This window comes from Sardina pilchardus, chromosome 1, assembly GCF_963854185.1.
Source record: "Sardina pilchardus chromosome 1, fSarPil1.1, whole genome shotgun sequence".
Classification (NCBI taxonomy): domain Eukaryota; kingdom Metazoa; phylum Chordata; class Actinopteri; order Clupeiformes; family Clupeidae; genus Sardina; species Sardina pilchardus.
Genome location: NC_084994.1, coordinates 13,336,557 through 13,363,415, shown reverse-complemented (window position 1 = coordinate 13,363,415; position 26,859 = coordinate 13,336,557). Strand labels below are relative to the sequence as shown.

At 40.5% G+C, this 26,859-nt stretch overlaps 1 protein-coding gene across 8 annotated transcripts in view; it reads left to right on the top strand.

Annotated features, from left to right (window-relative positions):
• LOC134082415 (protein NLRC5-like) overlaps positions 1-26,466 on the top strand; it is an 86,098-nt gene extending 59,632 nt beyond the window's left edge. For 5 of the 8 annotated variants that reach the window (XM_062538134.1, XM_062538117.1, XM_062538126.1 and 2 more), the window contains 18 exons: positions 1,879-2,052; positions 2,335-2,505; positions 2,772-2,942; positions 5,391-5,564; positions 5,847-6,017; positions 6,284-6,454; positions 8,195-8,365; positions 9,104-9,298; positions 12,000-12,173; positions 13,570-13,740; positions 16,739-16,945; positions 18,634-18,807; positions 19,432-19,602; positions 21,008-21,181; positions 21,841-22,011; positions 24,363-24,533; positions 25,249-25,422; positions 25,986-26,466. In XM_062538134.1, the coding sequence (XP_062394118.1) occupies positions 1,879-2,052; positions 2,335-2,505; positions 2,772-2,942; positions 5,391-5,564; positions 5,847-6,017; positions 6,284-6,454; positions 8,195-8,365; positions 9,104-9,298; positions 12,000-12,173; positions 13,570-13,740; positions 16,739-16,945; positions 18,634-18,807; positions 19,432-19,602; positions 21,008-21,181; positions 21,841-22,011; positions 24,363-24,533; positions 25,249-25,422; positions 25,986-25,989 (2,989 nt within the window). In that variant the 3' untranslated portion in view covers positions 25,990-26,466. The remainder of the gene's footprint in view (positions 1-1,878; positions 2,053-2,334; positions 2,506-2,771; positions 2,943-5,390; positions 5,565-5,846; positions 6,018-6,283; positions 6,455-8,194; positions 8,366-9,103; positions 9,299-11,999; positions 12,174-13,569; positions 13,741-16,738; positions 16,946-18,633; positions 18,808-19,431; positions 19,603-21,007; positions 21,182-21,840; positions 22,012-24,362; positions 24,534-25,248; positions 25,423-25,985) is intronic. The other 3 variants (XM_062538154.1, XM_062538142.1, XM_062538163.1) reach the window with 3 other exon arrangements.
• Positions 26,467-26,859: the final 393 nt, after the last annotated feature.

Here is a 26,859-nt window from a genome sequence, read left to right as displayed (position 1 = left end):
GTAACAGTTGTTCTGCATTGCAAGGTCTCCTTCATGAAGCAGATTTAAGCAATAAGCCCCGAGAGGCTGCGCGTTATAAAGCGCGGACTTGAGTTGCTTATTGCTTTTCTAAAACGGTTACCATGTCGATCTGGCAAGATTTCATGAAACAAAGGCACAGCAACGAAAAAGTAACAATGTATTCATAGATAATCATTCTTCCGCCAAAAAATATATTCCCTCCATATGAATGGTTGGCTATGTTTTTTAACTATCTCTAAAAGACGCAGTCACTGTTTCTTCAAACTCTAATTAAGCCGGCGGTTTCTTTTGTAAACCGTATCACAAGACAACAGTTTTGTGCTGGCGCATTACTATAGAATGAAATGCGGTCAAGGTGTGTGTTTATCGTGCTATATACAACGGCATCGAAAGCGATTCAGCCAATCATAAGCAAGGACCGGAACTATTCGTTTTAGAAACACACAATGTCTTCAGCTAGTGTTGTGGATGCAGCTTTGTGCATGCCAAATTTATGTAAACTCTTAATTACATTTTGTCTTACAACCTGAAAACAAAACCCATTTTAAAAATATATATTTTCCAGTTTTATTTACAAATGTAGCTGTACAACATCAAAATAATGAAAAAAAAAAAACAGTTCTGAAAATCAATTTAAAAATCAAAAACTAGAGTAACAGGGTTGGAAAAGTCATCATAACCCTATCATAACCGGGGACTGGGCAATTGGTCAGGATGATAGATAGATAGATAGATAGATAAAGTATCTATCTATCTATCTATCTATCATCCTGAACAATTGCCCAGTCCCCGCTGAAGAGAAACATCCCCATAACATAATGATGCCCCCACCATGCTTCACAGAAGGTATGGTGTGTTTTGGGTGGTGTACTGTGTTTGGTTTTCGCCAAACATAGCGCTTGGAGTGCAGTGCAAAAACACATCTGGAATATTCTGCTACCATGTGGAAAAAGGTTTTATGGTCAGATGAGACTGAATTGAATTGACAAGATTGAACTTTTTGGAGACTATGATTGAACTTTTTGGACTGAACTCCAGGCACTAACCAAACACAGTACACCACGCAAAACACACCTACTGTGAAGCATGGTGGGGGCAACATTATGTTGTGGGGATGTTTCTTTTCAGCGGGGATTAGGCAATTGGTCAGGATGGAAGGGAAAATGGATGCTGCCAAGTACACCCAAATTCTTGAGGAAAACCTGCGTCCCTCTGCTAGACAGCTGAAGATGGGCAGGTAATTCGACTTCCAACACGTCAATGATCCTAAACATACTTCCAAAAGAACAAAGCAGTGGCTCAAGGATAGGATGTTGAATGTCCTTGAGTGGCAAAGTCAGAGCCCTGACTTAAATCCTATAGAAAATGTGTGGATTGACTTGAAGAGAGCAGTCCATCGCCATTCCCTACAGAATTTGACTGAATTTTAACAATTCTGCACGGCAAATATAAGGTGGGCAAAGCTGTAAATGAGTAAATAATTAAAAAAAAAAAAACAATAGGGCTTTGATTGTAGGCCGTAAGACAAAAAAGTAACTATTTCAAAAGGGTATGATGACTTTCTATAGGCACAGTATATAACTGATTGTTTTATTTATTTATAGATATTTATAGATCATACGATAAAGAGAACACACAACTGGAAATAACACATTTTGAAAGAAAATTGTCTTTAGCTAAAGAGTTCCAATATGGACAGCACCTGATCTCAGGCACTGAGAAGTTTCTCTCTCTCTCTCTCTCTCTCTCTCTCTCTCTCTCTCTCTCTCTCTCTCTCTCTGTCTCTCTCTCTCTGTCTCTCTCTCTCTCTCTCTCTCTCTCTCTCTCTCTCTCTCTCTCTCTCTCTCTCTCTCTCAGGCTCTGTGAGTGTGGTATCTCAAATGAAGGTTACGTTTGTCTGGTTCTGGCTCTGATGTTAAATCCCTCCTGTGTGAAAGAGCTGGGTGTGAGCAACAATAATCCTGGAGAATCAGCACAGAAGCTGTTATCGTCTACACTGGAGGATCCTCATCGTAAAGTTGAAACACTTCAGTATGTACTCTAAAGACAGTAAATCCTCTTGTTACAGTCCTGGTTTTACACCTACATCATGATCTTGCATGGTTGCACATGGCAAGTAGAGCGCATGGGGATACATTAATTTAATTTAAAACATTTATTGCGTCGAAGATAAAACATAAGCCTTGTGTTGCCCTTTTCGCCAGGTGTATGATAGGGCCCATTGTTTAATTGGTTAAAGTGCCAACAGCAAATACATTCTGCGAGATTGGATATGTCTCTCTGTTCATCTACCTGTTCATATTGTATGTGCAGACTTGCTGACTGTAAACTCAATAATACGTCCCTCGAGACCTTGGCCTTGGTTCTACAATCGCCAAACTCTCTTATAACGCTGGACCTGAGTAACAATGACCTGAACGATGCTGGAGTTCAACAGCTTTCTGCGGGATTGTGCAGTCCGAAATGCAAACTGCAGATTTTGAGGTTTGTTAAATATTGTCCTAAATACCTAGACATGATTTTAAAATGTGAGCTTTTGGCTATGCTAGAAATACTTAATCAAGTGCTTGACTGGTCAATAATTACTTTATTTGGAATGAAATGGGTATCCTGTTTCACCTCTGTGTTCTTTTTATTATTCATATTTACTTTGTGTTATTTAATATTTTACAATCAGTCGTTTGAGGCATTACCACATGTATGTATGTCTTTGCTGCCTTCACAGTTTTCATTTTCCCATTCTCAAACAGACTTCCTGGTTGTAATCTCAGTAAGGAGTCCTGTAGAATTATAGCCAGTCTTCTACAATCACCAAACTCCCTCATAACGCTGGACCTGAGTAACAATGACCTGAACGATGCTGGAGTTGAACATCTTTCTGCAGGAATGCACAGTCTGAACTGCAAACTGCAGACTTTGAGGTTGGAGTTACATCGTATTTGACACTGCCATTGTACAGTTGCCTTAGTATTTATGTATTGTATATTTAATAGGTTTCAAGTGTATTATACTTCACATGGAAAAGATATAAAAACAAAATGTCATCCTTAAAATCATGCCCCCAGAGTGTAGCACTGTAGCTGCATGGGTACTCCAACTATTGGCTGTAGCAACTCAAGTGAGGTAGCACCGATTATTTTATTTAGTTATTTATTTTTCGTACTGACAGTACTCTGTTACCTCGAGAAACCGAGATCTATTTGATAAACCGCTAACATTTTCCTTTAAGTTCTGCTCATAGAGATGAAAGGATTCAAAGGCAGGCCTGGTAAGCAAGAAGACAAACCAAACATCATTTTACAAGAACAACAGTGTTCACAATAGCTTCAAAGTTTATTACCGGTTTCGAACAGTAAGGCAGAACGATTGGCCTTTACATGTAACACACGTACGCACACACGCACAGACACATAAACACACATAAACACACATGCATGCATGCACGCGCACACACGCACGCAGGCACACGTGTGCATACACACACACACACAGACACAAAAAAACAAAACCACACATTCACAGAGCAGGACAACAGATTAGGTGTCCCTAAAGAACTTCCATATGTAACAGTTGTTCTGCATTGCAAGGTCTCCTTCATGAAGCAGATTTAAGCAATAAGCCCCGAGAGGCTGCGCGTTATAAAGCGCGGACTTGAGTTGCTTATTGCTTTTCTAAAACGGTTACCATGTCGATCTAGCAAGATTTCATGAAACAAAGGCACAGCAACGAAAAAGTAACAATGTATTCATAGATAATCATTCTTCCGCCAAAAAATATATTCCCTCCATATGAATGGTTGGCTATGTTTTTTAACTATCTCTAAAAGACGCAGTCACTGTTTCTTCAAACTCTAATTAAGCCGGCGGTTTCTTTTGTAAACCGTATCACAAGACAACAGTTTTGTGCTGGCGCATTACTATAGAATGAAATGCGGTCAAGGTGTGTGTTTATCGTGCTATATACAACGGCATCGAAAGCGATTCAGCCAATCATAAGCAAGGACCGGAACTATTCGTTTTAGAAACACACAATGTCTTCAGCTAGTGTTGTGGATGCAGCTTTGTGCATGCCAAATTTATGTAAACTCTTAATTACATTTTGTCTTACAACCTGAAAACAAAACCCATTTTAAAAATATATATTTTCCAGTTTTATTTACAAATGTAGCTGTACAACATCAAAATAATGAAAAAAAAAAAACAGTTCTGAAAATCAATTTAAAAATCAAAAACTAGAGTAACAGGGTTGGAAAAGTCATCATAACCCTATCATAACCGGGGACTGGGCAATTGGTCAGGATGATAGATAGATAGATAGATAGATAAAGTATCTATCTATCTATCTATCTATCATCCTGAACAATTGCCCAGTCCCCGCTGAAGAGAAACATCCCCATAACATAATGATGCCCCCACCATGCTTCACAGAAGGTATGGTGTGTTTTGGGTGGTGTACTGTGTTTGGTTTTCGCCAAACATAGCGCTTGGAGTGCAGTGCAAAAACACATCTGGAATATTCTGCTACCATGTGGAAAAAGGTTTTATGGTCAGATGAGACTGAATTGAATTGACAAGATTGAACTTTTTGGAGACTATGATTGAACTTTTTGGACTGAACTCCAGGCACTAACCAAACACAGTACACCACGCAAAACACACCTACTGTGAAGCATGGTGGGGGCAACATTATGTTGTGGGGATGTTTCTTTTCAGCGGGGATTAGGCAATTGGTCAGGATGGAAGGGAAAATGGATGCTGCCAAGTACACCCAAATTCTTGAGGAAAACCTGCGTCCCTCTGCTAGACAGCTGAAGATGGGCAGGTAATTCGACTTCCAACACGTCAATGATCCTAAACATACTTCCAAAAGAACAAAGCAGTGGCTCAAGGATAGGATGTTGAATGTCCTTGAGTGGCAAAGTCAGAGCCCTGACTTAAATCCTATAGAAAATGTGTGGATTGACTTGAAGAGAGCAGTCCATCGCCATTCCCTACAGAATTTGACTGAATTTTAACAATTCTGCACGGCAAATATAAGGTGGGCAAAGCTGTAAATGAGTAAATAATTAAAAAAAAAAAAAAAATAGGGCTTTGATTGTAGGCCGTAAGACAAAAAAGTAACTATTTCAAAAGGGTATGATGACTTTCTATAGGCACAGTATATAACTGATTGTTTTATTTATTTATAGATATTTATAGATCATACGATAAAGAGAACACACAACTGGAAATAACACATTTTGAAAGAAAATTGTCTTTAGCTAAAGAGTTCCAATATGGACAGCACCTGATCTCAGGCACTGAGAAGTTTCTGTCTCTCTCCCTCTCTCTCACTCTCTCTCTCTTTCTCTCTCTCTCTCTCTCTCTCAGGCTCTGTGAGTGTGGTATCTCAAATGAAGGTTACGTTTGTCTGGTTCTGGCTCTGATGTTAAATCCCTCCTGTGTGAAAGAGCTGGGTGTGAGCAACAATAATCCTGGAGAATCAGCACAGAAGCTGTTATCGTCTACACTGGAGGATCCTCATCGTAAAGTTGAAACACTTCAGTATGTACTCTAAAGACAGTAAATCCTCTTGTTACAGTCCTGGTTTTACACCTACATCATGATCTTGCATGGTTGCACATGGCAAGTAGAGCGCATGGGGATACATTAATTTAATTTAAAACATTTATTGCGTCGAAGATAAAACATAAGCATTGTGTTGCCCTTTTCGCCAGGTGTATGATAGGGCCCATTGTTTAATTGGTTAAAGTGCCAACAGCAAATACATTCTGCGAGATTGGATATGTCTCTCTGTTCATCTACCTGTTCATATTGTATGTGCAGACTTGCTGACTGTAAACTCAATAATACGTCCCTCGAGACCTTGGCCTTGGTTCTACAATCGCCAAACTCTCTTATAACGCTGGACCTGAGTAACAATGACCTGAACGATGCTGGAGTTCAACAGCTTTCTGCGGGATTGTGCAGTCCGAAATGCAAACTGCAGATTTTGAGGTTAGTTAAATATTGTCCTAAATACCTAGACATGATTTTAAAATGTGAGCTTTTGGCTATGCTAGAAATACTTAATCAAGTGCTTGACTGGTCAATAATTACTTTATTTGGAATGAAATGGGTATCCTGTTTCACCTCTGTGTTCTTTTTATTATTCATATTTACTTTGTGTTATTTAATATTTTACAATCAGTCGTTTGAGGCATTACCACATGTATGTATGTCTTTGCTGCCTTCACAGTTTTCATTTTCCCATTCTCAAACAGACTTCCTGGTTGTAATCTCAGTAAGGAGTCCTGTAGAATTATAGCCAGTCTTCTACAATCACCAAACTCCCTCATAACGCTGGACCTGAGTAACAATGACCTGAACGATGCTGGAGTTCAACAGCTTTCTGCAGGAATGCACAGTCTGAACTGCAAACTGCAGACTTTGAGGTTGGAGTTACATCGTATTTGACACTGCCATTGTACAGTTGCCTTAGTATTTATGTATTGTATATTTAATAGGTTTCAAGTTTATTATACTTCACATGGAAAAGATATAAAAACAAAATGTCATCCTTAAAATCATGCCCCCAGAGTGTAGCACTGTAGCTGCATGGGTACTCCAACTATTGGCTGTAGCAACTCAAGCGAGGTTGCACCAATTATTTTATTTAGTTATTTATTTTTCGTACTGACAGTACTCTGTTACCTCGAGAAACCGAGATCTATTTGATAAACCGCTAACAATTTCCTTTAAGTTCTGCTCATAGAGATGAAAGGATTCAAAGGCAGGCCTGGTAAGCAAGAAGACAAACCAAACATCATTTTACAAGAACAACAGTGTTCACAATAGCTTCAAAGTTTATTACCGGTTTCGAACAGTAAGGCAGAATGATTGGCCTTTACATGTAACACACGTACGCACACACGCACAGACACATAAACACACATAAACACACATGCATGCATGCACGCGCACACACACACGCACACACGCACGCACGCACGCACGCACGCACGCACGCAGGCACACGTGTGCATACACACACACACACACAGACACAAAAAACAAAATCACACATTCACAAAGCAGGACAACAGATTAGGTGTCCCTAAAGAACTTCCATATGTAACAGTTGTTCTGCATTGCAAGGTCTCCTTCATGAAGCAGATTTAAGCAATAAGCCCCGAGAGGCCGCGCGTTATAGTGTATAATCGAACAGCCCCCTTAGCTAAGAGCAGCACACATCAAGCATACAATAAGCTACTAGAGAACAGCAACTAGCACACAGGGCAGCTGTAGGTCTAGAACACAAACAAATCCACATTAGAATGTCCATATTGCAGAGCACACATTGCACATTCACCTCATGGAATGTTCCTATAATTCAGACATTCCTAGCTGAGTGGTTTTACAATTAAAACATTTCCCAATCCATACTGGACATAAGCTTCACCTGGGCAGGTCATTTACCAACAGGCCCACCATAAAATACACATCATACATTTCCCCATAGATCCCCCCTTAATGCAAACATAAAATAGAAGAGACGCTATAACACAAATGTGTCATAACAAACATTTGCATAGATTACCACATAGCTGTATCGGTATTTAAGTTGACCCGTGTTGGTGAGCCCTACTCTCGTCCACAGCCACAGTCAGCTGAGCACTGGATTTGTATTTGTATTGCATTACAATATACTGGATTGCATTTGTATCTCACACAGTTGCATTCACATTCACAAGGGCACATAACTGAGTATCTCTTGAGGTGGGTTGTATGTTCTCCACACAGAATATTTTGTAAGGACACAAATAGTCTAAATTGAGCCGCTATAGACTTAGAACAATGAAACGGTCTTGCAGTGTTGTCCTGCAGGGTATTCAAATACGGCAGCCTTATAGAGACATCTGGTATCTAGTGTTCTGTGCTGTGCATGTGTTTATTTGTGTGCAAAACTCTGGTCTGATACAGTGATTTGTCTTGCAGACTCATTGGATGTAGACAAACAGAACTGAGAAAAATATTTTCATTTACAACCTAAAGATTATTTCTGATTTGTCTTTGAATAATTTACTCAAGGACATGGCAGTTTCAGATTGTTTTGTTGAGCTTTCCCAGTGGTCTCTGTATGTGTTTATTTGTGTGCAAAACTCTCTGTACTAATGCAGTCATTTGTCTTGCAGACTCGCTGGATGTAAACTCCATTCTGGTTCCTGTGAGAGTCTGGCCAGATTTCTAGAGTCACCAAACTCCCTGGTCGAGCTGGACCTGAGTGACAATGACTTTGGAGATTATGGAGTTGATCATCTCTCTGAGGGTCTGTGTAGTCCCAACTGCAAACTGCAGATTCTGAGGTAAGTGCTGTAACTCACAGTGACTTTCGCCATTAGATTTCTGCTACAGTATCCCTTTGATGCATCCAGGGAGCCTGTTTGTGCAGTCAGACTTCACAGTGGAATGGTGCATCACACAGCTCACCTCACATCAGGTCTTGTATGTTTCATGGGCTCTTAAATTAAATAAGGTCTTTATAGTTGTAAGCAGTTATATAAAAATAAACTATATAAAGATTAACCATACGGTATGTTTCTTTATCTACACATACATTTTCTAGTCAATTAATTGATGCATTTTTAAGGGACAATTGGCTAACAATACTCTTTTAAAAAAATAAAAAAAAAATAAAAGCAAGGTCTCATCAAGGTCTCCTTCATGAAGCAGATGCAACTGTATCTAAGCTAGTGTACATGTCTTCAGCTAGTTTTGTGGTTGCAGCTTTGTGCATGCCAAGTGTATGTAAACAGCTAAGAGACTAGAGAGTGCCACTGCAGATACCTGTTGTTTTTCCTGAGTTTAATTTGACATTGAGTATAATGAATGAAAATGTGTCAAAGGGATTGGGTAGACAATCTGAATAGAGAAAAATATTTTCATTTACAACCTTAAGATTATATCAGATTTGTCTTTGAACAATTTAGTCAAAGACCTGGCAGCTTTAGATTGCTGTTTTATTAAGATATCCCAGTGATCTGTGCATGTGCATTTTTTTGTCTGCAAAACTATCTGTTCTAATGCAGTAATTTGTGTTGCAGACTCGCTGGATGTGAACTCAGTTCTGGTTCCTGTGTGAATCTGGCCAGAGTTCTAGAGTCACCAAACTCCCTGATAGAGCTGGACCTGAGTAACAATAAACTATGTCAATGTTATTATTATGACGTTGAAGATGAAGGAGTTGATCTTCTCTCTAAGGGTCTGCGTAGTCCCAACTGCAAACTGCAGATTCTGAGGTAAGTGCTGCAACTCAGATAGTGACTTTGGCCATTAGATTTCTGGTACAGTATCCCTTTGATGAAGCCTCCAGGGAGCCTGTTTGTGTAGTCACACTCTCTGCAGTGGAATAATGCATTAAGTACGGGATAATGGACGACACGCCGTGCGGTTATTCAAAGTTAATGCACGTTCTAGACGGTGATACGGCCCGACGCGAAGCGTTGCCACTTGCGTTGTGTTCGTTTCCGGTGTTAATTTAATTGTTTTAATCGCTAGATTAACTGTATTGTTTGTAGAACTACTTTCCCCAGACACATTTCAACTAATTTCTCAAACTGCGTATACTAGTTCTAAATGGATGGTTGCTATGGCCAAAAGCCAGTCGTTAGTTCTAATCTCCCGTTGTCAAGGTGGCACATCCCAGGATTCTGATGAACGTTAACTTTGAAAGATTGTTATTTTTCATAGCCTACTGCCACCTAACTAGCTAAATGACACCTCTGTCATATGCTAAACGTTACTATGATCTGAACGTCTGTATTTTACAGCTTCTATGTAACTTGACAGTGCATTTAAACTTCACAACGAGTTTGGTATTCAAGTGTGATACGGTCAAAAACAATGGAACTACTTCATAGCCGTGCGTATATCTAAAGTTAATGCACACCCTTAAGCCCAACGCCCACCAGAAACGGCGTTCAGCGGTGTTCGGCGGTCTGGGCTTGCCGCGCAGGATTTTAGAATAGATTTCTATCTCTGTGCGGATGCTGCGCGGCAGACGTTTCCAGTGGGCGATGCTCCATTGAAAACAATGGAATTCTATTTGTTATCGTGGCGCGGCGCGCCGCGTACGCTTCTAGTGGGCGATGGCCTTTATAGAGCGCAGGACAATGGGGAACTCAACTGAGCAGTGGAATAAACATAAATATGCTTATTTATTGATTGTCATTATTAAAAAAGAATGGAATGTCATTTCAACATTCAATTCCACTTTGTGTCAATCGTCTTGGCCGTCTAGTGAGTCAGATATGGTAATCTAGCCTGACGACATCATACTCAATTCTTATCAGAATATGAGTGTGAAACTGCTCCATTCAGCTGCGATTATGGGGCGTGATTCAATCGATACAGGGCGGGGGGGATAGCTCTGCACTCATTGGATAGACCAAACCAAACAGAACAAGTTATTGGCTGTCAGTATCTGCGAAATCTAAGACAGAAATATGTAGCAGGGTAGGCTCAAAGCCATCGATATCTCAAAGTTGCGACAGCCGTTGACTTCCATGTTAAAGCCAGATTAGAGCGGTCACGTGGTTAGTGGGTAGACTCAGTAGTTCCCTCGGTCCCTGGTTTACTACGGGATTGACAGCAGCGATCGCATTAATATTTACGGTAAATACTCGATGAAAATTGCTATAAACTGCATTTCCACATACATATACATTACTCAATGAAAATGCATTATTATGTACACGACCATAAGTCATGTAGAAAAGTCGTATTATATTCATTCATTCTCAATGGAATAGTTCCCGGATGTGCCGCCATTGTTTGTTCACGGGAGTCAATGGTAGTGTCGCAACTTTGAGATATCGATGGCTTTGGATAGGCTAAGGAAAACATCCTCCTTCGTTTTTAAAAATAATTCCTTCAAACTGTATGCAATGAACAGCTGGGGAAGTGTGTCGTTAACCCAACAAGCAAACAGACATTTTTAAACAAACGGAACAACATCACCCAAACATGCTGTTTTAACTTGGTGAAAGTGAAACTGAAGTTTTCCCACATATCCTCGTTGGTCTAAGTGTTCAGAAATAGTTGTGCGAATCCGTGATAAAACCTCTGTTTCAATAGCTAAGATAAACGAAAGGCCAAACTGCATGAAGAAATTATGCATTCATAGCCATAGCGTTTCTGTTGCAATCAAAATCAACCGAAGCCAACATGGTCTCACACTCAACTCGTCGAACGAGGACGCATGCAGCCGTGAACGTCACTGCTGTCCATCTGTCAATCATCACGTAAAGCCCGCCCTGTGAGATGTGATTGGTCCGAACAGATCTGTATCTCAAATAGTAGCAGCTGAACGGAGCAGTGCCAGACCGAAGTTCCCTGCAGAAAAAGAATGGAGGCGGGGCTAAACTTTGGTCTGGCATCCAGGCTAATGGTAATCCTGAACACAGGCACAATTCAGCACAAGGCTGTTGATTTGATTTCCACCCTATCTATAAAGAGGCCTGTTTTACGCTGCATTATGCTACATGTCAGTGATCTACTGTCTAGACTGTAATGTGATGCAGAGTGAACCTGGTAATCCTGAAGACACAGCTCAGTAGAATAGAGTAGAATAGAATAGAGTAGAATAGAATAGAATAGAATAGAATTCACTCTAATGTTCTTGGACAGTCGGACTCATCAATGTGTCTTGGACTCATCAAAGCATAACCCAGTGATGTGCATACATCAACAGGGACATGACGGAGAACATGCTACATATTAAATATGAACATTGTGTTGTGTAGCTCATGTTGTCAAAGGAGCCCATTGGCACAATAATGGAAATAACTCATGGAGCTCCAATTACTTACAGATTAGATGGATAGATTAAGGATAGCAGTTAAAAAAATTGCTTGTTACTGACTGAATCTCCTTGGTTTTCTGAGGTTGATTTTTAGGACAACTCGACTCTCTGTGTCTCTGTCTCTGTCTCTCTCTCAGGCTCAGTAAGTGTGGTATCTCAGATGGAGGGTATGTTTGTCTGGCTCTGGCCCTGATGTTAAACCCCTCCTGTGTGAAAGAGCTGGATGTGAGCAACAACAATCCTGGAGAATCAGCACAGAAGCTGTTATCTGCTACACTGGAGGATCCTCATCGTAAAGTTGAAACACTTCAGTATGTACTCTAAAGAAAGCAAATCCTCTAGTTGCAGTCCTGGTTTCACATTTGCATTTGTATCTCATACAGTTGCATTCACAGTCACAAGGGCATATAACTGAGTATCTCTTTGTTATGCCCGGTAATCGAACCCGGGTCTCCCAGGTCAAAGTCCGGAGACAATCTAGACCACGGAGCTGACAGGAAAGGACTCAAGTGCGGCAAGCAAGGACAGTTTAAGTTGAGGCGTTTTATTCCAAAGGTTCAAAAGCACAGAAGATCCACAAAGTTAAAGTAAAGTAAGATTAAGAGAAAATCCAAAATACCACATCTTATAGAGGAATGAATCAAAAACGTAGGTAATCCAAAAAGGCAAAAAGTCCATACAGTCCATACAATCCACAGCGTAATCCACAAAGTATTCCACAAGATAAGCAGAGAGAAAAAAACAGAGACGTCCAAAGTAACACTTACAGGGAATGCACAGCGAAGACTCAATGAAACAGAACACAAAATACAGGGTTTAAATACTATAATATAATAATAGTAATAGATAATTGGCTAACAAGAAGCACACATGACAACTAACAAGACAACTAGCAAGACACAGGTTAAAATAATGAGGGTATCAACGAAAACAAAGAATAACATCGTAGACCAAAACTAGATGTAGTCCCGAGTTTGACGCTCTTGAGGTGGGTTGTATGTTCTCAATCTCCACACAAAAATACTTTATGTGGACAAGAATAATATTAAATTGATCCACTCTTGAGTTAGAACACTGAAACGGTTGTGCAGTGTAGTCCTGTAGGGTAATCAAGTACTGTATGTCAGTAAGTAGACATCTTTGATTCTCCCTCTGACTGCACACAACTTGGCTTTTAGCCAATGACAAGGAAGCCTTATAGAGACATCTGTTATCTAGTGATCTGTAAATATGCTTATTTGTGTCCAAAACTCTGGTCTGATACAGTGATGTGTCTTGCAGACTCACTGAATGTAGACAAACAGAATTGAAATATAATATATAATATATTATATTGTAGCGACTGGCTGTCAATCATGTATAACCCCTGGGCACGCACATGGTTGGCAGTCTGGCGAGAGAGGGGTGGAACCCCCAGGTTGATAGGCTACTGTTTTACGAAGTTCGGGAGCTGGTGGGTTATGCGCCAGACTTGGGACACGCTGTTTGAAAGCTTGTGAGACAACTGGGTTAATAAAGCAGATAATTAAACCCTGACTATTATTGGGATGCTACAATATATACAGCATTAAGATTATTTCAGATTTGTCTTTGAACAATTTAGTCAAGGACATGGCAGCTTCAGATTGCTGTTTTTTTTTTTTTTTCTGTGCATGTGTTTTTTTGTGTACAAAACTCTTTGTTCTGATACAGTAGTTTGTTTTGCAGACTCGCTGGATGTACCCTCAGTTCTGGTTCCTGTAAGATTCTGGCCTCATTTCTCCAGTCACCAAACTCCCTCATAGAGCTGGACCTGAGTAACAGTGACTTTGGACATGATCAAGTCGATCTTCTCTCTGAGGGTCTGCGTAGTACCAACTGCAAACTGCAGATTCTGAGGTAAGTGCTGTAACTCAGACAGTGACCTTGGCCATTAGATTTCTGGTGCAGTATCCCTTTGATGAAGGCTCCAGGGAGCCTGTTTGTGCAGTCACACTCTCTGCAGTGGAATAATGCATTAAGTACGGGATAATGGACGACACGCCGTGCGGTTATTCAAAGTTAATGCACGTTCTAGACGGTGATACGGCCCGACGCGAAGCGTTGCCACTTGCGTTGTGTTCGTTTCCGGTGTTAATTTAATTGTTTTAATCGCTAGAACGGTATTGTTTGTAGAACTACTTTCCCCAGACACATTTCAACTAATTTCTCAAACTGCGTATACTAGTTCTAAATGGATGGTTGCTATGGCCAAAAGCCAGTCGTTAGTTCTAATCTCCCGTTGTCAAGCTGGCACATCCCAGGATTCTGATGAACGTTAACTTTGAAAGATTGCTATTTTTCATAGCCTACTGCCACCTAACTAGCTAAATGACACCTCTGTCATATGCTAAACGTTACTATGATCTGAACGTCTGTATTTTACAGCTTCTATGTAACTTGACAGTGCATTTAAACTTCACAACGAGTTTGGCAAATTAATATTCCTGTTTGTGCAGTCAGACTCTTCACAGTGGAATAGTGCATAACATATACTGTATACTCATTTATTGATTATCATTATCTGAAAGAAAAAAAAAATGAGAATGTCAATACAACACTGAAGTTCACTTTGTGTCAATCCTTTTGGCCATTCCCAGTGAGCTGTGCATGTGTTATTTGATGTTTAGAAGGCAATCAAATTTTCTATGACAAAATATAAGTTTATATTACAACTTAAACATGTTTAAATTGCTACGTTTTTGGAGGTGGGTACCCCATGTATAAACAATAGGGAATTGTCTTGGTACGTTCAAAATAATCATTCTGGTGAACTATTGTGTGTAAACAGCTGAGAATTGGTATGCACAGTACTATATTTGTACCTAGCAATATGAGCTGGATGGCTAGAATTTTAATAATTCTCACAGTTTACATAAATTTGACTTTGAAAGTCACAATGGGCCCAGCAGCAGCCCCACTGCAGTAAGAGGTTAAAAGGATAAGAAGTCTGGCCAATTAAGTAGTAAAAACCACCACACGTAGGACTTCCAAATATTGCGGTCAAGGGATTGGGGTCTATAACTGAGTTAAGGGCACTTCCAAGGGTTTGTAATATCGATGACCAAAATTCTGTTTCGGCAGGACCAAAGCATATGCACCAGATTGGCTGGTGACCCCTTACACCTATTACAAGCATCACTCCTATCAGGGTATATCTTCGCTAGCTTAGCATTAGTAAAGTGTGCTCTATACAAGGTCTTGCATTGCAACAGGCCATGTCTAGCACATATGGAGGAAGAGTGAACAAAGTCAAGTATATGCTCCCACTGTATCTCTGAAATTGGAATGGCCAGGTCCTGTTCCCAAATGTTTTTCAGAGCTTTGGTAGGGTCTGTGTGTAAAGTGTCCAAGTAGCTATAAATAGTAGATATGAAGCATCTTTGACTAGAGTTAAGGGATAGGAGAGAGTACATTTTTGACTCAGGGGGATGTTCAGGGAAGTTGGGAAATAGCTTCTGCACAAAGTGCCTAACTTGGAAATACCTGAAGAGATGGGCCATAGGTAGACTAAATTTAGCTGACCGCTCCAAAAAAAGAGAAAAAAGCACCTTTATTGTTGAGGTAATTTACGGTGAGATGACCGTTAGTGGACCAGAGATGAAATGAAGGGTCGGAACAGGATGGAGGAAATAATTGGTCGTTGAAAACAGGGGCAACTGTGGAGGATCGATTCAAGCCCAATTGCTTTCGAAACTGGTATGGTATTCAAGACAACTGGATTTTTAGTGACACTGTTTGTGAAGGGTAACTGTGAAGAAATCAATGAGTGAAGTGAGTAATTTGAGGAGGAAAGTTCTGTGTGGACCCAGGGAGGATGACTCAAGATTTTGGTTGTTAACCCAGTAATGGAGCTTATTCATATTGCGGAGGTCAGTGGGCAGACCTACTGTAGACCTCTCTTGGTTTTAGGCAGCTGTAGCACAGACCTCCTAATACGTGCTGGTTTGCTTCTCCAGAGGAAGGAGTTGATGTGGCAATCCAGTGTGGAAAAAAGATTTGTTGATTATGACTGGGATGTGTTGGAAGAAGTAAAGAAATTTGGGTAGTATTGCCATTTTTAACAAGTTGACATATATTGGATATTGATATTACAAAGATATTGGAAGAGTTGACAACCTGTTAAGGTCTGTCTTGCATTTTTCAACTTATTTGAGCACATTTTTTCCAAACATTTCACTAAGAGAAGTACCCAGGTACACAAAACCCTCTCTGACCACATTAGAGATGTTGGAAGATCCCTCGCAAGGACATTAAGTGTGGTGGCAGCCGTGGGCTACTGGTTAGGGCTTTGGGCTAGTAACCAAAGGGTTGACGGTTCAATCCCTGACTGGTAGGGAAAATGTGGGCGGTGGGAGTAGTTGACCATACTCCCATATCCACATCCACGGCTGAAGTGCCCTTGAGCAAGGCATCTAACCAGGTTAGTGTTTGCTTCACCTCGCTGTGTGTTCACGGATGGGATCAATGCAGAGACCAAATTCCTCGTATATGCAAGTATACTTGGCTGAGAAGCCTAATTTACTGGTTTACTGATTCACGTTTTACTTATAGCCAGACAGCCTTCCAAACAGCTCCAAGATGTTAAGAGTAGCAGGCAGCGAGGAGGCAGCGGTAGAAATGTACAGGGGAGGTCATCGGCATAGAGAGGGAAAGTTTATGCGAGCGACCAAATCTAGTCACCCCCTCTCATCTCTCCTCGCTACGGAGCCAGATAGGGTTCAATCGTAAGTGCAAATAAGAGGGGAGAAAGTGGGTAACTTTAGATTGCTGGTTTTTTTTTTAACTTTCCCAGTGATCTGTGCATGTGTTGTTGTGTGCAAAACTCTCTGTTCTAATACAGTCATTTGTCTTGCAGACTCACTGGATGTAAACTCAGTTTTGGTTCCTGTGAGAGTCTGGCCAGAGTTCTAGAGTCACCAAACTTCCTGATAGAGCTGGACATGAGTGACAGTAAACTAAGTCAATATGGTTATGGTTATTATGATGAGGGCTATGGAAACAATGGAGTCTGCTGTCTCTCCAAGGGTCTGCGTAGTCCCAACTGCAAACTGCAGATTCTGAGGTAAGTGCTGTAACTCAGACAGAGACTTTGACCATTAGATTTCTGGTAGCTGCTAGCTTCATGTTTAAAAGTGACTAAGATTTCTGGTAATTTTTCCATTTAAAACGTGTCTCCTCTCAAGTTAGAAAGTGCAATAAGACCAACTGAAAATGAAACCTGCCGTTTTTCTAGGCTGATTTGACATGGAACTACACTCTCATCTGGCGTAATAATCAAGGCAACTTGCAAACGTACCATAGGTGCAGTGATATCGTACGCAGCATCTGAAAATAGTCCCCATAGACAACAAGCAGTAGTAGTGCCAGTAGTTTGCAAGTTGCTTGATAACTTGAGGTAAATATCGATTGTTTTGCTCGAGGGGAGGTGGAAAATTAGCGTATTTCCAAAACTGGCGGAATATCCCTTTAATCAATTCGTTCCATACTGTTATATATGATTAAATGAGTCATTACCGGTCGAACTGTGTTTTTTTCGCCCGCCCCAGTGGTCTGTAGCGGTAGAACCACACTTGCAACTTAAAGGAGACCTCGGGCACGCACCCATGCTCTACTCCAGTCATGTGTCATGTAAAGTCTCGTGAAAAGGCACGGCAGACTGACCGATTGAGGAGTTTTGTAAAATATACACGCTAAAGCTGTAGGCGAAGCTCTGCAGAGAAATATGCAAGCATAAAACGAGCGAAAGCGAAAAGTGAAAGCGAAACCGGCGATGAAATCGCCAATCCTGCATAGTCTACCTTTAAGCCCGTTTTCTGTATTGCCTAGCATGCAAACAAGTGTATGACACAGAAATCTCAACGATTGATCCTGTCTCTGCAATTTGGTTGCAATAGAATGTTCTCTGTATGGCTTCAGCATTGCTCGCTATGGGCATAGTCTATTTTGTCCTTAAAACACCTCTAAATGTTCGTTTTTTAAAATGTGCATCTTACCGAGTGGTAAAATACCGAATTATTCCTTTAGGAGGCCTGTTTTATGCTGCATTATGCTACATCTCAGTGATCTACTGTCTAGACTGTAATGTGATGCAGAGTGAACTGGTAATCCTGAAGACACAGCTCAGTAGAGTAGAATAGAGTAGAATAGAATTCACTCCAATGTGCCTTGGACTCATCAAAGCATAACCCAGTGATGTACATACCCAACATGGTACATAATATGTACCATGTTCTCAGCCATGTTCATACAGTACATCAACAGGAACATGGCTGAGAACATGGTACATATTAAATAGGAACATTGACAACATTAACCGTGCAACTCAAAGAAGCCCATTGGCACAAGAATGTAAACTGCCCATACCTCCAATTACTTACAGAATAGATGTGTAGACTAAGGATGGCAGCTAAAAATGTAGTTGTTACAGACTGAATCTCCTGGGATCTCCTAGCTTGATTTGTAGGATAACTCAATTCTCTCTCTCTCTCTCTCTCTCTCTCTCTCTCTCTCTCTCTCTCTCTCTCTCTCTCTCTCTCTCTGTCTGTATCTGTCTCTGTCTCTCTCTCAGGCTCAGTAAGTGTGGTATCTCAGATGAAGATACCCTTCATAACTCATGGAGCTCCAATTACTTACAGATTAGATGGATAGATTAAAAAAATTGCTTGTTACTGACTGGATCTCCTTGGTTTTCTGAGGTTGATTTTTAGGACAACTCGACTCTCTGTCTCTCTGTCTCTGTCTCTCTCTCAGGCTCAGTAAGTGTGGTATCTCAGATGGAGGGTATGTTTGTCTGGCTCTGGCCCTGATGTTAAACCCCTCCTGTGTGAAAGAGCTGGATGTGAGCAACAATAATCCTGGAGAATCAGCACAGAAGCTGTTATCTACCACACTGGAGGATCCTCATCGTAAAGTTGAAACACTTCAGTATGTACTCTAAAGAAAGCAAATCCTCTAGTTGCAGTCCTGGTTTCACACCTGCATTTGTATCTCACACAGTTGCATTCACACTCACAAGGGCACATAACTGAGTATCTCTTGAGGTGGGTTGTATGTTCTCCACACAGAATATTTTATAAGGACACAAATAGTCTAAATTGAGCCGCTATAGACTTAGAACAATGAAATCGTTTTGCAGTGTTGTTCTGCAGGTTATTCAAATACTATGTCAGTAAGTAGACATCTTTGATTCCCCCTCTGAATGTACAAAACTTAGACGTGTCCATTTCACTCAAGAAACATTTAGCAAATGGCAAGGCAGCCTTATAGAGACATCAGTTATCTTGTGTTCTGTGCTGTGTATGTGTTTATTTGTGTGCAAAACTCTGATCTGATACAGTGATTTGTCTTGCAGACTCACTGGATGTAGACAAACAGAATTGAGAAAGATATTTTCATTTACAACCTTAAGATTATATCAGATTTCTCTTTGAACAATTTAGTCAAGGACATGGCAGTTTCAGATTGTTTTGTTGAGCTTTCCCAGTGGTCTGTGTATCTGTTTATTTGTGTGCAAAACTCTCTGTACTTATGAAGTCATTTGTCTTGCAGACTCGCTGGATGTAAACTCTGTTCTGGTTCCTGTGAGAGTCTGGCCAGATTTCTAGAGTCACCAAACTCCCTCGTCGAGCTGGACCTGAGTGACAATTACTTTGGAGATGAAGGAGTTGATCTTCTCTTTGAGGGTCTGCGTAGCCCCAACTGCAAGCTGCAGATTCTGAGGTAAGTGCTGTAACTCAGACGGTGACTTTGACCATTAGATTTCTGGTACAGGATCCCTTTGATGATGAATCCAGGGAGCCTGTTTGTGTAGCCACACTCTCTGCAGTGGAATAATGCATTAAACATAAATATGCTTATTTATTGATTGACACAAAGTGGAATTGAATGTAGAAATGACATTCCATTCTTTTTTAATAATGACAATCGTCTTGGCCGTCTCTAGTGAGTCAGATATGGTAATCCTGAACACAGGCACAATTCAGCACTAGGCTGTTGATTTGATGTCCACCATATCTATAAAGAGGCCTGTTTTATGCTGTATTATGCTACATCTCAGTGATCTACTGTCTAGATTGTAATGTGAGGCAGAGTGAACCTGGTAATCCTGAAGACACAGCTCAGTAGAGTAGAATAGAATAGAGTAGATTATTACGGCTCTTCACAATGCAAGTAGAACGCCCCATTGACATGAATGGGATTTCCCAACGTTCTACTGGTCATTATTTCTTGATAGATGACCGCTCCGAAGAAATAATGACCGCTGCCAATGGCAACGGGTTCACTCCTAGTTGTTGCGGAAGCCACGAAACCGTAGCCAAGTCATTGCTAAAGACACATTGAGATGAGTTTCTTTTCTCGTTTTGGCAAGTAGCCGTATAATAAGCGCGATAATGTATAGAACGCCGGTCATTATCGGAAAATAATTCCCGACAGGATGAACTGAACCCCGACGCGCAGCGGAGGGGTTTTGCTTCGTCCTGAAGGGAATTATTTTCCGATAATGACCGTTCTATACATTATCCCTGACTTATTGATAGTCATTATTAAAAAAGAATGGAATGTCATTTCTACATTCAATTCCACTTTGTGTCAATCGTCTTGGCCGTCTCTAGTGAGTCAGATATGGTAATCCTGAACACAGGCACAATTCAGCACAAGGCTGTTGATTTGATGTCCACCATATCTATAAAGAGACCTGTTTTACGCTGCATTATGCTACATCTCAGTGATCTACTGTCTAGACTGTAATGTGATGCAGAGTGAACCTGGTAATCCTGAAGACACAGCTCAGTAGAGTAGAATAGAGTAGAATAGAATTCACTCTAATGTTCTTGGACTCATCAATGTGTCTTGGACTCATCAAAGCATAACCCAGTGATACATCAACAGGGACATGACGGAGAACATGCCACACATTAAATATGAACATTGTGTTGTGTAGCTCATGTTGTCAAAGGAGCCCATTGGCACAATAATGGAAATAACTCATGGAGCTCCAATTACTTACAGATTAGATGGATAGATTAAAAAAATTGCTTGTTACTGACTGAATCTCCTTGGTTTTCTGAGGTTGATTTTTAGGACAACTCGACTCTCTGTCTCTCTGTCTCTGTCTCTCTCTCAGGCTCAGTAAGTGTGGTATCTCAGATGGAGGGTATGTTTGTCTGGCTCTGGCCCTGATGTTAAACCCCTCCTGTGTGAAAGAGCTGGATGTGAGCAACAATAATCCTGGAGAATCAGCACAGAAGCTGTTATCTACCACACTGGAGGATCCTCATCGTAAAGTTGAAACACTTCAGTATGTACTCTAAAGAAAGCAAATCCTCTAGTTGCAGTCCTGGTTTCACACCTGCATTTGTATCTCACACAGTTGCATTCACACTCACAAGGGCACATAACTGAGTATCTCTTGAGGTGGGTTGTATGTTCTCCACACAGAATATTTTATAAGGACACAAATAGTCTAAATTGAGCCGCTATAGACTTAGAACAATGAAATCGTTTTGCAGTGTTGTTCTGCAGGTTATTCAAATACTCTGTCAGTAAGTAGACATCTTTGATTCCCCCTCTGAATGTACAAAACTTAGACGTGTCCATTTCACTCAAGAAACATTTAGCAAATGGCAAGGCAGCCTTATAGAGACATCAGTTATCTTGTGTTCTGTGCTGTGTATGTATTTATTTGTGTGCAAAACTCTGATCTGATACAGTAATAATAATAATAATAATAATAATAATGATACAGTGATTTGTCTTGCAGACTCACTGGATGTAGACAAACAGAATTGAGAAAGATATTTTCATTTACAACCTTAAGATTATATCAGATTTCTCTTTGAACAATTTAGTCAAGGACATGGCAGTTTCAGATTGTTTTGTTGAGCTTTCCCAGTGGTCTGTGTATCTGTTTATTTGTGTGCAAAACTCTCTGTACTTATGAAGTCATTTGTCTTGCAGACTCGCTGGATGTAAATTCTGTTCTGGTTCCTGTGAGAGTCTGGCCAGATTTCTAGAGTCACCAAACTCCCTCGTCGAGCTGGACCTGAGTGACAATTACTTTGGAGATGAAGGAGTTGATCTTCTCTTTGAGGGTCTGCGTAGCCCCAACTGCAAGCTGCAGATTCTGAGGTAAGTGCTGTAACTCAGACGGTGACTTTGACCATTAGATTTCTGGTACAGGATCCCTTTGATGATGAATCCAGGGAGCCTGTTTGTGTAGCCACACTCTCTGCAGTGGAATAATGCATTAAACATAAATATGCTTATTTATTGATTGACACAAAGTGGAATTGAATGTAGAAATGACATTCCATTCTTTTTTAATAATGACAATCGTCTTGGCCGTCTCTAGTGAGTCAGATATGGTAATCCTGAACACAGGCACAATTCAGCACTAGGCTGTTGATTTGATTTCCACCATATCTATAAAGAGGCCTGTTTTATGCTGTATTATGCTACATCTCAGTGATCTACTGTCTAGATTGTAATGTGAGGCAGAGTGAACCTGGTAATCCTGAAGACACAGCTCAGTAGAGTAGAATAGAATAGAGTAGATTATTACGGCTCTTCACAATGCAAGTAGAACGCCCCATTGACATGAATGGGATTTCCCAACGTTCTACTGGTCATTATTTCTTGATAGATGACCGCTCCGAAGAAATAATGACCGCTGCCAATGGCAACGGGTTCACTCCTAGTTGTTGCGGAAGCCACGAAACCGTAGCCAAGTCATTGCTAAAGACACATTGAGATGAGTTTCTTTTCTCGTTTTGGCAAGTAGCCGTATAATAAGCGCGATAATGTATAGAACGCCGGTCATTATCGGAAAATAATTCCCTTCAGGACGAAGCAAAACCCCTCCGCTGCGCGTCGGGGTTCAGTTCATCCTGTCGGGAATTATTTTCCGATAATGACCGGCGTTCTATTCATTATCCCTTACGTAGAGTAGAGTAGAGTAGAGTAGAGTAGAGTAGAGTAGAATAGAGTAGAATAGAATAGAGTAGAATAGAGTAGAATAGAATAGAATTCACTCTAATGTTCTTGGACTCATCAATGTGTCTTGGACTCATCAAAGCATAGCCCAGTGATGTACATACATCAACAGGGACATGACGGAGAACATGTTACATATTAAATAGGAACATTGTGTTGTGTAGCTCATGTTGTCAAAGGAGCCCATTGGCACAATAATGGAAATAACTCATGGAGCTCCAATTACTTACAGATTAGATGGATAGATTAAGGATAGCAGGTAAAAAGATTGCTTGTTACTGACTGAATCTCCTTGGTTTTCTGAGGTTGATTTTTAGGACAACTCGACTCTCTGTCTCTCTGTCTCTGTCTCTCTCTCAGGCTCAGTAAGTGTGGTATCTCAGTAGCCTGGAAAACCAGCGCCAACTGCTGGACGGCAAAATGTTTTGCCTGCATTTGGGTCTGGCCTCGGACCACTGTACATTTTGAAAACACTGCCCTGAATCTGGCAGATGGCAACTAAACCAATCACAACGCAGAGATGTGTTTTGAATCAACGCGGGCGGGGCAGAGGGCTCTGGGGCGGGGTTTTGAGGGAGCGTTGGCCTATAGGCACAGACACGGTTTGAAAGACAACGGGTTGTGCTCATCAACAATGTTCCGTTGTATCCATTCATCGGAGCCAGACTAAATTAGACATCCAATCCATTTAGGCTGGTTTATCAGGCTAGTATCTCAGATGAAGGGTATGTTTGTCTGGCTCTGGCCCTGATGTTAAACCCCTCCTGTGTGAAAGAGCTGGATGTGAGCAACAATAATCCTGGAGAATCAGCACAGAAGCTGTTATCTACCACACTGGAGGATCCTCACCGTAAAGTTGAAACACTTCAGTATGTACTCTAAAGAAAGCAAATCCTCTAGTTGCAGTCCTGGTTTCACACCTGCATTTGTATCTCACGCAGTTGCATTCACACTCACAAGGGCACATAACTGAGTATCTCTTGAGGTGGGTTGTATGTTCTCCACACAGAATATTTTATAAGGACACAAATAGTCTAAATTGAGCCGCTATAGACTTAGAACAATGAAATCGTTTTGCAGTGTTGTCCTGCAGGGTATTCAAATACTCTGTCAGTAAGTAGACATCTTTAATTCCCCCTCTGACTGTACAAAACTCAGACGTGTCCATTTCACTCAAGAAACATTTAGCCAATGGCAAGGAAGCCTTACAGAGACATTTGTTATAAGTGTTCTGTGCTGTGCATGGGTTTTTTGTGTGCAAAACTCTGGTCTCATACCAGAGTCTTGCAGACTCACTGGATGTAGACAAACAGAATTGAGAAAGATATTTTCATTTACAACCTTAAGATTATATCAGATTTCTCTGTGAACAATTTACTCAAGGACATGGCAGTTTCAGATTGTTTTGTTGAGCTTTCCCAGTGGTCTGTGTATTTTTTTATTTGTGTGCAAAACTCTCTGTACTTATGCAGTCATTTATTTTGCAGACTCGCTGGATGTGATCTCCTTTCTGGTTCCTGTGAGAGTCTTGCCAGAGTTCTAGAGTCCCCAAACTCCCTGGTCGAGCTGGACCTGAGTGACAATTACTTTGGAGATGAAGGAGTTGATCTTCTCTTTGAGGGTCTGCGTAGCCCCAACTGCAAGCTGCAGATTCTGAGGTAAGTGCTGTAACTCAGATAGTGACTTTGACCGTTAGATTTCTGGTACAGGATCCCTTTGATGATGCATCCAGGGAGCCTGTTTGTGTAGCCAGACTCTCTGCAGTGGATTAGTGCATCACACAGCTCACCTCACATCAGGTCTTGTATGAATCATGGACTCTTAAATGAAATAAGGTCTTTATAGTGGCAAACACAAGCAGTGATACAGTATACAATGGAGATAATAAATATTCATCATCATTGTAATTTTCTTCATCTACACATACCCACTCATGGCCAATGGTCTGATGCAATTGGGCTAACACCCCTCATTGTTTCGCTGATGGAAGGTTGATCCCTGTCATCAATTGTCTTGCCCTGTCTTCCCATTGCCCTAAACCTTTTGCTTATTTTTAATACACAAACCTAACCAAACTCAATGACAAATAGAAAGTTATTTGGCTCTGACAACTGGCGGCCATCTCACCATTTGGGTGAAAGACTGCGGGATTGTATTTCAGTGTGTTGAGACTTTACAGCTGCAAATTCAAAATGAGGTATTTGTTCATGTAACTTTGTGAAGGGAAGAATGTTTTGAATTATTCAAATACATCTGCTTTATTTAACCAAGTGAGATTGACAACTCCTTATTAAGCGAGCCTTGGAGCAGATCAAACCTGCCTGCTGTTTTTACCTTCTTAATTGTCATGACAACTCTTTGTCTCCCTTTCAGCCTGCGTGATTGCGAAATCTCAGAGAAGAGTTGTAGATATCTGGCTTCGGCGCTGACATCAAATCCCTCCCACCTAAAACAGCTGGATCTGAGCGAAAACAGTCTTAGAAAATCTGTGCTAAATCGGTTTTCTGCTACACTGAAGGATCCTCTCTGTGCACTGGAGATACTCATGTATGTACAGGCAAATGCCCTTACGTGTGAATGTGAATACAGTATGGAGTGATCCTACACTGTAGAGGGCAATCGGTAGTTCTGTTTTGGCACCTTCTCTATTTGAGCAGGATCCTCATTGTAAATTGAAGGCTCTTGACAACTGACTCATGATGTTCCATGTTTTTTTTTTCAGTGGACCAGTGTGTTCCTGTCGGCACATTTGATTTAGTGATTGTAGTTGAACACACAACAGAATTAAGGAATTTGACAGCCAATGTCTCCAGAAACACTTTCAGATGTATTTATGATGAAAAACAACACAAAAGTAGTTTACAAATCCTGCATTTGTTAGACTGATTAGAAATGTTCCATCATCATGTATACTCTATCTTTATGATCCACTATATCAGTCAGTATGATATTTAAATTGTACATGGATATTTTGTAGGCTGTAACAGTGTACAGTATCCTTTGCTCATTAAGTTCTACCAAGTCTTCTTGGATAGAAATGTGGTTTATATTTCAAAAACCCACCAGTACTGCTGTTATGTTGATCAGGATTTTCTTTCACTTCTCTGCAGATGACGGCATTGTAAAACGAGTCGGACCATTCAGCTTTTGGTGAAGTCTCTCCTGTCTGAAAGAACATCAGAACAGTTGAGTGCTATTGTCAACAGGCTCCCATTAACTAGTTCACCTTGTGTGTTAGTGTTTGTGTAGTGGTTTGTTATATTTTGTAACGTTGTTCTCACATATGTACGGTATCACTGAAAGAGACCAAAGACAAACTGAAATACAGACTTTTCTGACCTGTCAGAAGTTTGTGTGAAGATGCTTTTTGATTGAATAAATAGTGTTTCACTTAAATTAGAGAAGCATCATCTTAGTGGAAACCTGTACTTGTACTTTTTTTTACTTTTGACTCTTTATTCTTTATCTATCTACATTTGTCAGACTTACTTTTGTTTATGAGATTTTGTGACTTTATTCGGACACCAACAATTTTATACAAAAACTCTACACACCACACACATACACACTGTTGATAGATAGATAGATAGATAGATAGATAGATACAGTGAGGAGAAAATGTATTTGATACCATGCTAAAGTTGCCTAAAAAGAGTAATATAAAATCATCATTTTACAATTGATCTTAATGTCTTAATTCCAAAATTGAGTAAAAATAAAACCGCTAAGTACCCCAATTTTCTTTGTGATTGAAGAATGTTTCTTAAATAAATAAATGTTCTTCCTAAATGCTAGGGGGAAGGAAGTATTTGACCACCAATGTAACCCTATGGGAATTTAACACATAGGGTTAACATAGGGGCAGGCAGATTTTTATTTTTTAAGGCCAGCTATTTCATGGATTCAGGATATTATGCATTCTGATAAAGTTCCCTTGGCCGTTGGAATTAAAATAGCCCCACAGCATTACATACCTTTCACCAT